This window comes from Phragmites australis, chromosome 17 (genome assembly GCF_958298935.1).
Source record: "Phragmites australis chromosome 17, lpPhrAust1.1, whole genome shotgun sequence".
NCBI lineage: Eukaryota > Viridiplantae > Streptophyta > Magnoliopsida > Poales > Poaceae > Phragmites > Phragmites australis.
The window spans coordinates 25,454,084-25,470,107 of record NC_084937.1 but is presented as its reverse complement, the minus strand read 5'-3'; the positions used below and the strand labels follow the sequence as shown (position 1 = coordinate 25,470,107).

The window sequence follows — 16,024 nt, the reverse complement described above, 5'->3', positions numbered from 1 at the left end:
CTGGTAAGCCCGGAGACTCCGGGTAGCTGCGTTAACGAATATTCGAGAGCCTCTCCTGGAGCCTCACCCGGAGTGTCTGGCACATCCCGGATAGTCCGAAACAGCCTGGAGGTTCCGGGTTAAGTTAGAATAGTGGCCAACTGAGCGCCTTCACCGGAGGATGGCCCGGAGGCTCCGGAACCCGTATATTCTGGATTCACCCGGATACTCCGGGTCAGACAAGCAAAAAGCCGTAACAGAGCGCCTCTTCCGGAGGTTCACATGGAGGGTCCGAGCCTAAATATTCTGAACCAATCCGGATACTCCGGATGACTGTTATTTTCCGGATTTCGTTTAGATCATTTAGTATTGCATCGTTTCGCATATCTTATGCTTCTAGCATGTTGTTGAGCATTTCTACATACCTTATTGCATTCATTCATGCTCATCATTACACGCGTTCTTGTTTAGCGAGCAAGGAGCCGGAGTGGGAGACGACCGTGGTCGAAGGCGACTCCAATCTTTCATATTTTTGCGAGTGTTGCTTGGGTAACTATAGACAGCTACCTGAACAGTAAGGCAAGCATATATCATATTGTACCTTTATCGAATTGAATGAAATCTAAATATTGATAAACTATGCTTATGTATAGGTTTGCCTGTATAGGGAGTCGATGTCGGGTTTTTATGGGTAGAACCTATGTTGATTGCATAATCCCTACCTTGAATTGTTCATCTATATCCTTGTAACCTTGGTAACGTGGTAAATGTCTAAGAGTCGATCGAAATGCTTAGCAATGCATAGGTCTTCGGTAGAAGATGAGCAATTGTTCGACCGTTGTTCGCGAGCTTAGGGCTTACTACTTGTTCACGTATATGATTATGTGGATGTTGGTTGGATGAGTGGTGAGTATGAGACGAGATGTGGGCGGTGTTAGAGGTGATGTCTACCTCGAAGGAAAGTCCTTGGGGCAGTTCGGGAGAGGAACCCGGGTACCATAGACCGCTTGCATCGTTTATGGTCGATCATCGGGGTAGTTGGCTTTAGCACTTACCTTACTCACCACATGCCGATCTAATGGTAAGGCGAGCCGAATACCTTTGCAGCTGTGGTTTTGTGGGCCTGAACACCGACGGTGTGAGCGGGCGGGCTTGTAAGTGGTACTAGTTTGCTCCGGGAGTAGTTCTAGTACCGATGCGCCGAGCGATGCACGATCCACACGGTTGGGGCTGGTTGGGAAAGGTTGTCACGAGTACCCCCTTGTGTGCACTTTAGCGGGTGGCACAAGCCATATGGTCCTCGTGTCGTGTGGGTCCAGGAGTATCCCCCTGCAGGGTGTATAAACAGTTTGAACTGCCGCGCTTTCGGTCATGAGCATGCTATTATTTTATTTGCACCCGGTCGTAGATTTCTCGTTTGTGGGTGATGGTTCGAATATGTGGTTGATGGTTTGATTATTATGGTGGTGGTTGAGTTGGTTCAGTTTGCTTATATGTTCAAGTACATATGTTACATTTATGTTACAGTTTCATTTATGTTCAGTTGGTTATTGTAGGGTAGAATGGCATGTTTGGTTAAGTATAGTTGCTCACACATATATGTCTAGGTTGCCTACCGCCTATGTTTTACTTAACCTTATAGCATGTCCTTGCTAACAGCTCAATGCATAATCTTTGGAGTCGGAATATTATATACCCATATTGTGTAAGTATGACGAGTACCTTCGTACTCAGGGTGCTGCCTTTAAGTTGATGTAGGTATTGCTGCTGCCAAGGAAGAGGTTATCTTTGGCTACTTCGTGCCGGCCGATCAGGGTGACGGGCAAGAGTAGTTCATCCTACTCTAGGAGGTCGTGCTTTTGGGACGGTGCCTAAGGGCATGTGGCACCGCTCTCTCTTTTGTTGTATAGGTTTCTTCCGCTGCGTAGTTATTGTTTCCCTTTTGCTGTAAATTATTGGAAACCATTGCATGTTTAAATAACTTGTAATATAATGTTAATTACTCGCTCTTTATAAGCTATGTTGTGATGTATCATGTTGGAAGGAATGTGTTTCGATCTTGGGCACAAAACACGTGCCGGGACTACCGGAGCGGTATTCGGATTAATTGTTGAAGTCGTGATTAAGTAAATGGTCAACTTAATGATTAATTCAAATATTGTTTGGACGCCGACCATTGGCTTCGCACCATCGAGCAGAAGCTCGCTCTCCTTCGGTGCGAGGATCACGAGAAGGCGCTTTTCACCGCCCATCAACTTCAGGGTGCGGCGGGCGTGTGGTGATCCAACTATTTAGCCATGCACCCCGCCAATCATCGGGTGTCTTGGGTGGAGTTCCGCCAGACATTCCGTGACTTCTACATTCCTAAGGGTCTTATAGAGATCAAAAGAAGGGAATTCATGGACCTCAAGCAAGGAGGTAAATCAGTGATGTAGTACGTGCAGGTGTTCAACCACCTTGCGCAATATGCTCAGGATGAGGTCGACACCGACGAGCGGAAGCAATACCGCTTTGTCAATGGCCTCAACTTGAAGATGCAGGACCGACTGTCCGCACACGAGTTCACCGACTTCAACAAGTTGGTGAGTACGTCCCTCACAGTGGAGTTCAAGCTTAAGAACCACCAAGAGGAGAAGAAGCGCAAGAGGGGTCCGTCGCCTTTCGTGGGCGGGAGCTCTCAACACGCCCGCACGGAGAATCCATCTCCACCATCTCACATGTCGGCCTCGACAGCTCCATGATCGATGTGGATGGCGCGGCGCCTGTCTTTCTCCACTCTATAAGGGCAGCTTGCAAGACCCGTTGGCTCTCAAGTGAGTGTGACAGGTGGCCCCGGCGGCCTGTGCTACAACTGCAGCCATGTCGGCCACTATACTCGGGATTGCCCATATCCAAAGCTGGGAACCATGGTGACCGCTCCAAGGACACCACCTGCTCTATCTGCACCGCAGTCCTCTCAAGCTACGCACGTCCCCAAGCGTGGCTGAGCACGTCACACCACTGCTGAAGGAGTTCACGAGGGTGACAACGTACTGATGGGTATGTTGAATATGAGTTTTAATTCTGTCATCATTTCTGTAGTTGTTCTATTTGATTCTGGGGCTTCTCACTCCTTCATAGGTACGAGTTATGTTTGGCGACATGGGCTGAAAGTCAGTACCACTCCTACACCGTATGTTATAGACGCCTCCGGAGCCAAGGTTCTAGTTAACCAGTGTGTGACTAAGGCATCAGTGATCATCAACGAAATGCCTTTTGTTGCAAATCTATTGGTGATGGACTCGAAGGGGATAGACATCATATTAGGGATGAACTGGCTCTCTAAGAATAAGGTTGTCATGGATTGTGCTCAACAGATAATTACTCTAAATGGTCCGTCCGACACCCAAATTCAATTGAAGCTTGAGGGTGTCGATTCTTGTCTTTTTGCTTTGAAGGCTGTCCCCACTATAGATCTGTTGAGTATTCCTGTGGTGTGGGAATTCCTGGATGTCTTCCCGGATGAATTACCAGGGATGTCGCCCAACCGTCCAGTGGAGTTCTCTATTGATCTCATGCCTGGTGCGGCCCTAATTTCGAAAAAGTCGTATAAGATGTCGTCAGTGGAGATAGCTGAGTTGAAGAAGCAATTACAAGAGTTGTTTGTAAAGGTATTCATTCGTCCGAGCTCCTCACCCTGGGGATGTTCAACACTCTTTGTGAAGAAGAAGGATGACACTCTGCGGATATCTATTTTTCTTCTTCTCCAGCTTGCGTACCGGTACATGCCTAACTTGCTCACTAGATGCCAGAGTGTCCATCGGATGCTGATCGCACTGCCCCCTCGAATGTGGACCTCTGTAATGTGTTGATAGCGTTCAACAAGCCAACATATTGATCGTGGAGGACACACACGTTAGGCCTGTTACCAACAGCACCACTCTTTACCTACTGCAAGAACCATAACCAACTATCTGTAGACTCGTGTTCGACGAATGCAAAAGCCAAAAGGCTCAACCTGGTTCTCACCATCTACCCCGATAACTGCGATTATCTGCCCCCTATATTTGCCTATGAAGAATGTCTTGTCCACGCACATCACCGGTCGACAATGTCGACATGCCTTGATCATACAGTCGAACGACCAAAACACCTACTGAAGGACTCAATCTACATATAGATTGACAAAATTGTGAGTAGCAATACAAGTGCCCGGGTTCCCCCCTTGAATAACCTTTAGCAATGAAGGTATGTTGTGGTATGAGTCCTTATATGTGTCGAACCTCTTCTCTAAGACCTTCTGTTTCGCTCCCCATGCCATGTCATACGAAATCTCATACCCAAATATGTTGTCGATATCATTCATAATTCCTAACGAGGATATACTAGTCTTCTTCACAATATCTGGGTACATTTCCTTTGCAACAAAATCTATGGTCATGTTCCTGTGTGAATGCAAAGGTCGCCTCAAGTTGCAAGTATGCGGCTCAATAATAGGCACTACTCATACTGTGTCACACATCGGCATGAATCCATGGACTCACTACATGCAATCTTCTCCTAAACATTTTACGTTATATGAGGATTAGAAATTACCACCTTGCACTCCCTATTCTCCGAAAAACACTATCTCTTCACTGCTCCAAATGGACATTATCATGAAACTTCTGGCCTTTGGTCACCACGATAGAATCATACTCCCATGCCGACTCATGTCCATCGTTCACCGTCAACTTCTCCAATGCAAAATTTAATCATTCCTCCAGAATTTCTGCACCTGAGTCCACAAACGTGCAGAACTCATTGTCACCATTTGGTCCACAAGTGCCTCGTCCTGCTCCTCGTGATCTGCATGCATCGTGGCTTGATTATCTTCCCTGTCATTACGTTCTTCTGTTGACGTCTGTATCTCAACCAGTGCACTAGTCCGCAGGGGTATCTCCGGAAGCACACTCTCCTGCACCTCCTCATGGAAAACATTTTCACCTACTGCTTCTACGGTGCTAGACCCAGCTTCTGTCGAACCAAGATTGCTCGCTTCTACAAGCATGTAGTGGGAAAAAACATGTCTTAACATCAGTGACACAAATTGTTGTCATTGCTTCGACCATGTAAGCTCTCAGAGCTCCCACTGCCAGTCGATTTCTCGACATCTAGGAATCGGAACCTTCATCGTCCACCGCTGATGTGCTGAACTAAGTTACAGCACATTATACAGCCAACCTAACACTTAGTCCCACCACAACTCTCTCAGATTATTCAATTTTGTGTCCACACACTAGAAGTTACTCAAATCCACCCCACTGTTATATTGCATGACATATCCAATGCCGTAAAAAACCCTAAACCTCACTACAGTCGACATCCCTGATTCAATATACAATATCAATATTTCGTTAGCTAAATTTACTCTAATTACCTTACACATGATACTAAAATAACTATAAATGCTAAAATATATTGTGTCCAAATACCTAAATATTCTAACCGACAAATCCAATTTTAAACATACCGCAACCCCCTCTCCTCCGCGTGCCCCGTAACACCGCTCTCTCTCTCCTCCATGCGCCATTGCTCTCTGTCGCGAGCGCTGAGCGTTTGGGAATAAGACGAACTGATCGCTAGCCGTATAGAAATAATAGGCCTGTCGACAGGCCTGAGCTGGCACTTGTCGGTACTCGGAGTATCGACATGCAATGACGTGGTACCTGTCAGTACTCGAAGTGCAGACAGGTCTCCTCGGTCCACCAAAAGTCTTCGTGGCATCTCCGTTTCACCGAGCCCATGAACTATCGATACTCTGCATGTCGATAGATCCCCGGGTCCACTGCCACGTAAAAAGTCAGCACGCGGAGTGCCGATAGGTCTATAGTTAGCTCGCATAGCGACATGTACATATTCTTACAATTTAGTGAATTTGGCTCTTATTTTTGCAATTTTTCATTAAAAAAATTTGTTTATCGAGTAGAAATCTATAGCTTTCAAATGGAAAGAGTTCCAAGTTCTAATAAAAGAAAACTTTCAGTGAGATGTTTGAACAAATAATATCTAGCGGGAAAAATTATAGAAACCTAAACACTTAACTTGACATTGAAACTTCTACAGAAAAGAGTAGAGAAATTTCCAACTAAAAGGAGGCTCGTAAAGTTTTGAATTGACATTTGAAACTTTCACCTAGGTTTCAACTTATCTTGTCTTTTGAAGCATCTTGTTCGCCTGAAGGCATGGTTCCAACGGATGTGGATTCTTAACAACCAAGCTGGAGGTGCCGCATGTGGAGAGGGGCGTGCAAGCATTACTCCGTGGAGTCATATTAGTGTAGTGAAAACCATCGTGCAATACTTCACGTGTTGGGAAAGTAGGTCAAAAGTATTAGAAACGTACAATAAAACATAGGCAAGCAGAAGCAGACATACACAAGATAAGTATCATATGTGCAGTTGCGAAGTATTTTTTCAAGCAAATAGTTTGTGCATGCTTCTTAGGAAAAATTAATAATATTTCGTACAACCAACAATCATTAGACATGATATTTAAGGAATGTACATTCATACAAAATTAGATAAAAGTTGTCCTATGATATTTAAGGAATGTACATTCATACAGAAACAGACATACACAAGATAAGTGTCCTATGTGCAGTTGCGAAGTCTTTTTTCAAGCAAATAGTTTGTGCATGCTTCTAAGGAAAAATTAATAATATTTAGTACAACCAACAATCATTAGACATGATATTTAAGGAATGTACATTTATACAAAATTAGATAAAAGTTATGACAAAACCTAAAATCCTAGATGTAAGTCTTACAATAAAATCGTAGTACTTGAAAATCATATACTACCTCTAATCCCATATATAAGTTTATTTAGGTTTGTCCTAAGTCAAAAAATTTATCTTTATCATCAATAGCTAAAAATCATATATGTTGATAACATAAAATTGATGATACTAGATTTATCATTAAAAAAACTTTTATAATATATAATTCTTTCTATTTATAATAATGTATTTTTGAAGCATCTTGTTCGCTGAAGGCATCGTTCTAACGGATGTGGATTCTTAACAAACAAGCTGGAGGTGCCACATGTGGAGAGGGGTGTGCAAGCATTACTTCGTAAGGAGTCGTATTAGTGCAGTGAAAACCATCGCGTAGTACTTTACGTGTGGAAAGTAGGTGGAAAATATTAGAAACGTACAACAAAACATAGGCAAGCAGATGCAGACGTACACAAGACAAGTGTCTTATGTATAGTTGCAAAGTACTTTTTCAAGCAAATAGTTTCTGCATGCTTCTAAGGAAAAATTAATAATATTTAGTACAACCAACAATCATTAGACATGATATTTAAGGAAGGTACATTCATATAAAATTAGATAAAAGTTGTGACAAAATCTAGAATTCTAAATGTAGGTCTTACAATAAGAACATAGTACTTGAAAATCATATACTACATATAATCTCAGATATAAGTCTATTAAATTTGTCCTAAGTCAAACACTTTATCTTTGATCATTGATAACTAAAAAAACATATATATTGACAACATAAAATTGATACTACTAGGTTCATCGTTAAAAAACTTTCATAATATATAATTCTTTTTATTTATAATAATACATTTTTATAGATGTTACTAATCAAAATCTCATATTAAAGATCGTATTGATATCTAACGACTTATATTTAGGATCTAATGGAGTATTGAACACCGTACTAATAAAAGGCTGTACTCTAGCTTCATCTCAGAGCAAATCAAAAGCCACCGATCCACTCCAACCCAACAGCCATAAAAGTCCACAAAATATCCACCGGCCCGCTCACCTCCTCAATAATAGGAGGCACCGCTCGCCGCCTCCCCGGACCCGCCACCACCACCCACCATCACTATTGCACGACCCTGGCCTGTGCGAGTGAGCAGTGGCGCACAGGTGGTGAGTGAGTTGCGACTCGTGACGGGCAGGCGGGGCATCCCGGCGGCGGCCAATGGCCATGCATACACGGAGCCCCCCTGCACACCCAGGCGGGTTCGATAGACTTGACTTGAGACGCGTACGCCTGAAGCCGCCGTGCGGTGCGGCGTGGACGTAGCGAGGCGGGCGGGAAGGGCCCTACCGCCGGCCCCGATGCGGGAAGCCGACGCGGACGCAGGCAAGCAGGCACGGCTGCATCGATCGGTCAGCAACTGTGGCGCGCACAGCGCTGCTGCCGCGGTGCAGCGGGCGCACAGTGCCGCTGCCGTTGCTGTTCATGTCGCTGGCCCTGACGCTCGCCCGCTCGTGGCCGGCCGGCTTCGCTGTTGCGCTCGCACGTCCGCCTTACCAGGACGGGGCCTCCCCTGTGCGCGTGATGTGATCGCCGGAGACAGTTACTGTGCGCCGAATTGAAGACGGCACGGGTGGCGGACTGTTCCACCAACAAACGCGCGGCCGCCACTAACCCCGGGCAAGGCAAACGCAAAACCCCACGCCCGCCCGCGCCGCGCGTATATAAGGCGTAGGCCGGCGCAGCCGTTTAACCAGCAAGTGGGAGGCGCGTAGAACAGCAGCAGCGCTAGAAAAGAGAGCGTGGTGTTGTGGTGGCGGTGGCTGAGTGAGTGAGTGAGAGCTGAACTGAGTAGTGGGAGGGCGTGCACGAAGGGGAGCGGAGGGAAGGGAGGAAAGAGACGGCACCACCCACACGACACAGGCGCACACGCGCGCACACTGCACCAGACACGCCAAAGCGTTATTTTAAGGGCGGCGCCACCACTATTGTCGCCTCCTTCCTCCCTACTACTTCCAGTCTGAACCTTCTTCCCTCTCTCTCTTGCTTCTTCTCTCTAGCCAGAGAGGAGGGTCAGAGGGGGGCGGGCAAGAAAGCCGCCACAGCAGTGAAGTGAAATTGTAGGGTGCAGCACGGCAGCGGGTGGCAATGGAGACCGGCGGCAGCGTTGGCGGCGGCGGGGGAGACGACGTCCACGGGCTCAAGTTCGGCAAGAAGATCTACTTCGAGCAGGACGCGGCAGGCGGGAGCGGGACGGCGGGGGCGGGTGGCAGGAAGGGGAAGGGCGCGGCGGGGGCCGGGACCGGGACCGGGGCAGCTTCCTCGGCCGCGGCCGCTGCCACGCAGCCGCCGAGGTGCCAGGTGGCGGGGTGCGGCGTGGATCTGAGCGGCGCGAAGGCATACTACTGCCGGCACAAGGTGTGCTCCATGCACTCCAAGGCGCCGCGCGTCGTCGTCGCCGGCATCGAGCAGCGTTTCTGCCAACAATGCAGCAGGTACTCTTTAGACGCTTACTCCTCCAATCCCGGCCCAAATTGGGTTCCAAGAATTGGCTCTCTTGTGCCTCCAATTACTCTGTTTGGATTCCTCCCGAGCAGTGCGGGCTGCTGCTCCTGCTGCTTCGGCCTACTCTTCCACTTGTGGTGCCTTGGTAGCTAAGCTCGTCAGTGGCTCAATTAATGTACTGCATGTAGCTGTGGAGAAATAACAATTCAGAAGCCAATCTCTGCAATTGGCTCCTCTAACTTTCTTTAACTGAAAGACAACGAGTTCTGAAGATTTCTAACCAATCTCTGCACTTCTCTTCACTGATCGGTTCACAAATTCTGCTGCTGTGTTCATGCATCCGTGGTAAGTAACGTTCATAGGATGCTGGGTGTAGTATCCGTTGGTGCGCATTTGGTGGGTGTCAATTTGGTGTAAAAAATTTCGGCAAGCGAAATCTGACCAGAATAGTAAGGGACATAGTTGTGCACATTCAGAGTATCTTGTCTGAATAGCACAGATATATCAAGCCTATATTTATCTTTTTCTTATTCTACCGTAGGTAGGCTATGTGAATGGCTAGTAGTACAGTACACTAGTACATGTACGATACTATTTAATGCCCTAATGAAATGGAACAGAATGTCGGATATGAGATAAACAGGGGTGAAATGGAACAAATAAAAATGAATGAAAATTGCAATGATTGAATTTACTAGTTGCATTGATGCTGTAATAACATGCAGCAAACCAAGGGCAATTGTTATTTAGTTCTGTTAGCATGTTATATATTTGGCATTAGACCCGCTCATGCGGCTGTAATTGTGCATGCAGCCCTGCCGGCTGCCTATATATATCCTGTACATCCTATGGAATATATGCAATCAATTCCATCCACACTTTCAAGTTCAGTTCATCTGGTCACAAGTGGTTCTTGCTTGTCTAATCTACATTTGTATCAAGTGTAAGGGTACACACGCGCACATCATAGTCCTCAATGCTACTTTGATGAACTCTTTGGGGAAAAAAGATTGTGGCACGGCCATACTCACATTGTCAGGTGGCTTGTGGCCTTTTGCATCACCAGAAAAGAGAAGGTTCTGACCGTTCGTTGATAGTTTCATACAGATAACACATCACTTTACTAAGGCTTTATGCTTGTCCGCTTCCCGTGAATGATTGCAGGTGCTCTTTCCACATGGTAACCTTTTGTTTTCTTTTCCTGGGGCCCTGATGTATGGATCTAATAATGAAAGGCGTGTCTTTGGTTAATGTCGCTATTTTCAAATAAATATGTGTGGTTCAGGATTAGAAAAACACATGTGCCGCTTGTATCGATGCAGCTTTTCACGTGACATGTGGTTTGCTTTATTATTTATTGATCTGGTTCGTGTTGGTATTAAGATATAAGTTAGTAGCAGACTCTTGATTACTGTGTTAACAATTCCCCTCTTTCCATGTGCAAGCAGTTTTCTTCAGTCTGCTTTTGTTATGTAAAGTTCAATACTGTTGTGCATTGTAACCATAATGTTTGTAGGATCACGACATTAATCATTTTAGATTAACTCACCTGATTTAGAGATGCTGCCTATTTTACTGACATTTTTTTGTGATACTGCACGAGTAGTTGCCATATATAGTATATATAGGTTTTCTTGTGACACGCTTCAGTAAAATCACTTGTCAAGTTTGCACCATGAGTAAACTTTTATTCATGCCAATCACAGGTTCCACCAGTTACCTGAATTTGACCAAGGAAAACGTAGCTGCCGCAGACGCCTCGCTGGTCACAACGAGCGCCGGAGGAAGCCACCACCTCGCTATGGCCGTCTTGCTGCATCATTTCAAGGTATCAAGTGCAGCATGCTGTTGTGAATTCATTCATACTCGTGCTTTTCCAATGCATCTGCTAATTCCGCTGTTCCTCGGAACTCTTGTTTCTTCAGAACCTGGCAGGTTCAGAAGCTTCCTGTTGGATTTCTCGTACCCAAGGGTTTCGAGCAGCGCGAGGGATGTGTGGCCAACCATTCAGCCCACCGATCGGATGTCGGCTGCTATCCAGTGGCAAGGGAACCATGAACTTCATCCTCACCGCAGTGCAGTTTACAGCGACCATGCATACAGTGGCCATGGTGGCTCGGCGGCGGGGCAACCAATGCTCCCTGCCTTCGAGCTTCCGCCAGGCGGATGTGTCGCAGGAGTTGCCACCGACTCCAGCTGTGCTCTCTCTCTTCTGTCAACCCAGCCATGGGATGCTACCCAAAGTGCCAGCCACCACCGGTCCCCAGCAATGTCCACGGCCAGCGCCTTTGAAGGCACTCCGGTGACGCCCTCGGTCATGGCGAGCAACTACACTGCGGGAAGCTCCTGGACTAGCTCCCGGGGCCATGCTGAGGGCGCCAGGAACGTGCAGCATCACTCGCCGGCGCACGAGGATGCTCTGAAGCTGGTCCATCCAGGCTCGGTCCACCACGGCCACTTCTCTGGCGAGCTTGAGCTTGCGCTGCAGGGAAGCGGGCCGCCGAACCCGCCGCAAGTCGGCCATGGCACGCCCGGCACCTTTGGCCAGTCCAGCAATGCAATGAACTGGTCCCTGTGAGGACGGTCACGGACCCTTTCCCGGCGCTGCCTCCGGTCGCCACGCCATGAGACATGGAGCACTTGGGCGGCCTGATTTTGTGCGCCTTACCTTGCCGTTTTGGTTTTCAGGGTGGAAATGGAATTCCTAACTGGTAGCTCGTGAATTCCCTTCCCGTCTAGCGCAATGCGTCCATGAACTCGATCAAATACCTGATCCTATAAATGTAGAACTCAGTAGCCTGAATTATTCAACTATCAATGCTTGCCAAGTGACCCATTATTATTCCTCATGTTGTTCGGAGTCTACTTTGTCTTTGATCAATCCTCGTATCTGCAGCTTCTAAATTGTTTCAAGCAAATCTGTGACACGGCCGTGATCACACACATTCACTCGAGCAGAAAGTGAGGCCCCGTTTGGTTGCAAGAAATGTTTTAGATTCTCTGGTGATTCTTTAGAATTCCTGCCAAACGCATCAAAACGTGAAACGTTTCACCTTGAATCACCTGAAACGTTTCTTATTTTTAACACTACGAGGAGAATCACCTAAAATGTTGTTTCACCTGTTTCGAAAATCACTTGAGTCATTTTTCTTCAAGAATCCGAATCCAAAATTTCTGCCAAACATTTTTATAAAATTGAGGGTGATTCACCAGAGAAACGTTTTCAGGAAAAATCTGAAACCGAAACGTTTCTAGAAGAATCTGGAGCCCTATCAAATAAGCCCTGAGTCCGAATCCGATACGAGAAATGTTCTGGCCTTATAGAATTAGAATCGTATCCTCTCCGGAAGCGAGCGAGTAATCAGTGCTCAGTACGGTCTACGAAAGTTTCCAAACTTAGACATTGTTAGCTATAGCTATAGCTCTGTGATCTATCTAGGATCTAAAGTTTAATAGATAAAATAAAATAATTTAAATATTTATTTTTAGTTTAAAATAAAAATAAGATATCTAAATAAATACTCTCAATTTATCTATAGCTCCAACTTAAAAAAAATTCTTACAGCTTTAGCTCTGCCAAACAGCACTCTTAACCTGCACCCTCGGCCGTTCCCTGCGTCCATTTGCTATCTCCGAGGATGATCCCGACTCCAACTCGGCGTCGGGAATCGGAATCCTTGTCCGTTTCGGATACCACGTCGGCTCATCGACACGACCAAGCAACGCATAGCTCTATAAAAGTTCATGGAGAGCCGGCGAAATCTCGAAGCAGCGAGTTCGTTCGTTTGAGATGTGTTTGGCGCTGGCCATGTATGACTCGCACGACGGGAGCAGCATGGATCGACGGACATCACCGACGCCATCGACGAGGTGTTCGTGTCCGCGCCGTGCGCGGGCGACCCGGCGTGCTTCCTGCAGGTGGACGCGATCCCAATCCGTGAGTTGCTTGACAAGGCGGTGGACGCGCGACATGCGAGCCGAGGGCGGCCTGCGCTCCATCTCGGCGGCCATGTTCCGCAGCCGTCGCGCCCACGACCACCGGGCCCGCGCCGCCGAGTACCTCGAGCGGTGCAGCATAAATCTGGGCGCGCACAACGACGAGCTGTGCCGGAAGGTGCGGGCCGCGATGGACACCGGGGTGGTCGGCTTCCGCGCCTACTGCGGGTGCAACTTCTGCGTCGTGCCCGTGGCGGACGTGGACGCGGGCAGGGTCTGCGGCGTCTGCCGGCGGCCAGTCAGGGTGCACCAGCCGGCGCCGCTGGTCCGCGCGGCCACAGCGAACGGGGAGGAGAGGTGGAATGGCTGGCTACCGAGGTACAGTAGTAGACTGAACTAGACCGTAGCGTACACGAGTACTAGACTGTAGCCATCATCTCACTTATTTTTGTCCATTGATCAAGGGCGCGTACACGATTTTGATTACCAGCGGATCTGTAGCGCTGTTGTACTATACTGAACCCTTTTTCTTTCCATTATCTTTCCACATTGTATTCTTGGTTCTTATACATCATGATAGGCTATAAAAAAGACCACTCCTTGGCTTATAGAGCTGACCCGGTTCACTCTTGTAATCATATTTTCTATATACTCAATGTTTTGTTCTTGAGGTATTGCGGAACCTATTTTGGGATGATTTTCATCTATGTAAAGTTTCTTGTGTGCGAATGAAAATTCGGTGTTTATCAAAAAAAGACCATTCCTATTTATCATGTGTCTGTTTTTAATTTTTAATTTTTATTTTTAGGCAATGATTGTCACATCAACGACTCATAACTTTTCTTCAACCTCTGGATCCCACCCGCCCCCAGCCCTGGCCCCCGCCCAGTGATACCCCGCTCGCCTCGCTGCACTCGCTCCCTCGCCTCCCACCCACCTCCAGCCGTCTCCGACGGTGGCTCTGCCATCAGATCCACGACGGTCACAATGCTAACATCTCCATTTTCACACTCCCTCATCCTACCCTGGCCCACCGGCCGTCATCTACCGCTCGTGGCCGGCAATGCCCCCGCCACCTCTTCGCCCCATGCTCGCCTCCTCTACAGGGCCGGCCGGCCTCCCTCAGAGTTTTTTTTAAGCTTGGAATCCATAAGATCCTTCCAAACCCAAAAACTCCTTCTCTAACTCGTCGTCTAAGCACCTCGTTGATTCCAGATAACTGAAATTTAGAAAGTGTGTATAAAAAAAGTTAGCAGGGAATCAACAGAAGCTTCTGATATAAGCCAACTTGGTTTTGCTCTAGATTTTTTTAAGAGAAGGGCGCATGAAGCTTTATATTCTTAATATAAAGATTAGTAAATTAGAACAGGCAAACCCCTAAGGGCCAAACCGTAGGTTAAAAATAGAGTGGATATTTTTTGTTCTGTAATCGGAAAAACAGATATAGTTAGTTTTTCTCGGATATCAATACGAATATAGATAATTTTGGATTGGATACGGATACGGATATTTTTATCTAGATATCGATAAGGAAACAAAAATGATTTGGGTCGATAAGGATACGGAAATGGATATCCAGTTAGATTTAAAATGGATAATATCTGTTTTCAGATTTTTACCTGACCCATTAAAGATCAACCCTATGATCATCACCGACAGGGCAACAACCCTATGATCATCACCACGGCCCTAATTACTTAGAAATTTTCTTATGTGTAAAGTTATACTACATTGTTATTTTATTGTTTTTATACATATAATTTATTTGTCTTATGTGTGAAGTTATACTATATTGTTATTTTTATTATTTTTATACACATAATTTATTTCCCTTATGTGTGAAGTTATACTATATTATTATTTTTGTTGTTTTTATATGCACTATTTAAAGGTCTTTATCATTTGACAGATATCCAGATCCGTATTTATATTTTTTTTCTAATATTATTCATATTCATTTCAGTATTCAAAATTTCCATATTCATTTCTATTTCCAATTAAAAATACAGATAAGATATAAAATGAGAATTATCTCATTTGTATCATCTGTTTTACCTCTACCCGTCCATGACAACCTGGCCAAGCCAGATAAGAAGATCCAATAACCATTGAAAAGCCGCATGCAAGAAACCAATGAACACACATCAACAACCTTCTTCGCCTCTTGGTAGGATACAATCGCCGTCGCCATTCCCTCTGGTTGCAGGAACGTCAACACGAAGGATTATCCGGCGCTGCCGGACACTAGAAGATAGTGTTGACAACCCAGATGCAGTTCATGGCGTCGTCGTGGATGAGCAATCCAAATAGCGACCTAGAAAAATAAGCGCAACAGCACTGGGGCACACCAAATCCAGTAGCCCTGGAGAAGAGCACATGCTACGGAAGACATACCTCTCTCCGACTTTGCCAGAGAGGACGCTGGATCCACCAACGCCTGTATCGTCGGCCAGGACATCCGATCCGAGATCTTCACCGAAGAAGTCAGTAGAAAAATTATTCCCATACGTAGGGATCCTGAAGCTCCGTTGCCGGTGATTGATGGCAAGCAAACCATAGAACTAGTAGTTAAGGAACTAGGCACCTATCTATAGATCGCTTGGGGAGAATCGGGTCCCCTCACCTCCCGACGCCGCGCGGACACTGGAGCCGCCGAATGCTAGGGGGCCAGAGGAATCGTCGGTGAAGCTTAGAGCGGGGGGTTGTGCTAGATGATCTCCACTTCTTGAAACCACACCAATACGTGGTTTGGACGTGTGTGAACGAAAATGGCCTCGGAAACTCCTCTTTTGGTTGCAAATGGACCTTAGAGGTGAATTTTGGTCTGTTCACAATCCACCAGATCACTATTTGCAGCCCAA

At 46.4% G+C, this 16,024-nt stretch overlaps 1 protein-coding gene across 1 annotated transcript; it reads left to right on the top strand.

Annotated features, from left to right (window-relative positions):
- The first annotated feature begins 8,433 nt into the window (after positions 1-8,433).
- Positions 8,434-12,072, top strand: LOC133897871 (squamosa promoter-binding-like protein 17). Its single transcript, XM_062338699.1, has 3 exons — positions 8,434-9,217; positions 10,934-11,055; positions 11,153-12,072. The coding sequence occupies exons 1-3, from the start codon at positions 8,871-8,873 to the stop codon at positions 11,803-11,805; spliced, it is 1,122 nt and encodes a 373-aa protein (XP_062194683.1). The 5' UTR covers positions 8,434-8,870; the 3' UTR covers positions 11,806-12,072.
- Positions 12,073-16,024: the final 3,952 nt, after the last annotated feature.

Excerpts from the sequence above, each read along its gene's own strand:
- LOC133897871 (XM_062338699.1), top strand. The coding sequence starts at position 8,871 with ATGGAGACCGGCGGCAGCGTTGGCGGCGGCGGGGGAGACGACGTCCAC. Across the intron at positions 9,218-10,933 it reads TTCTGCCAACAATGCAGCAG|GTTCCACCAGTTACCTGAAT; the intron begins GTACTCTTTAGA and ends TGCCAATCACAG. Across the intron at positions 11,056-11,152 it reads TCTTGCTGCATCATTTCAAG|AACCTGGCAGGTTCAGAAGC; the intron begins GTATCAAGTGCA and ends TTGTTTCTTCAG.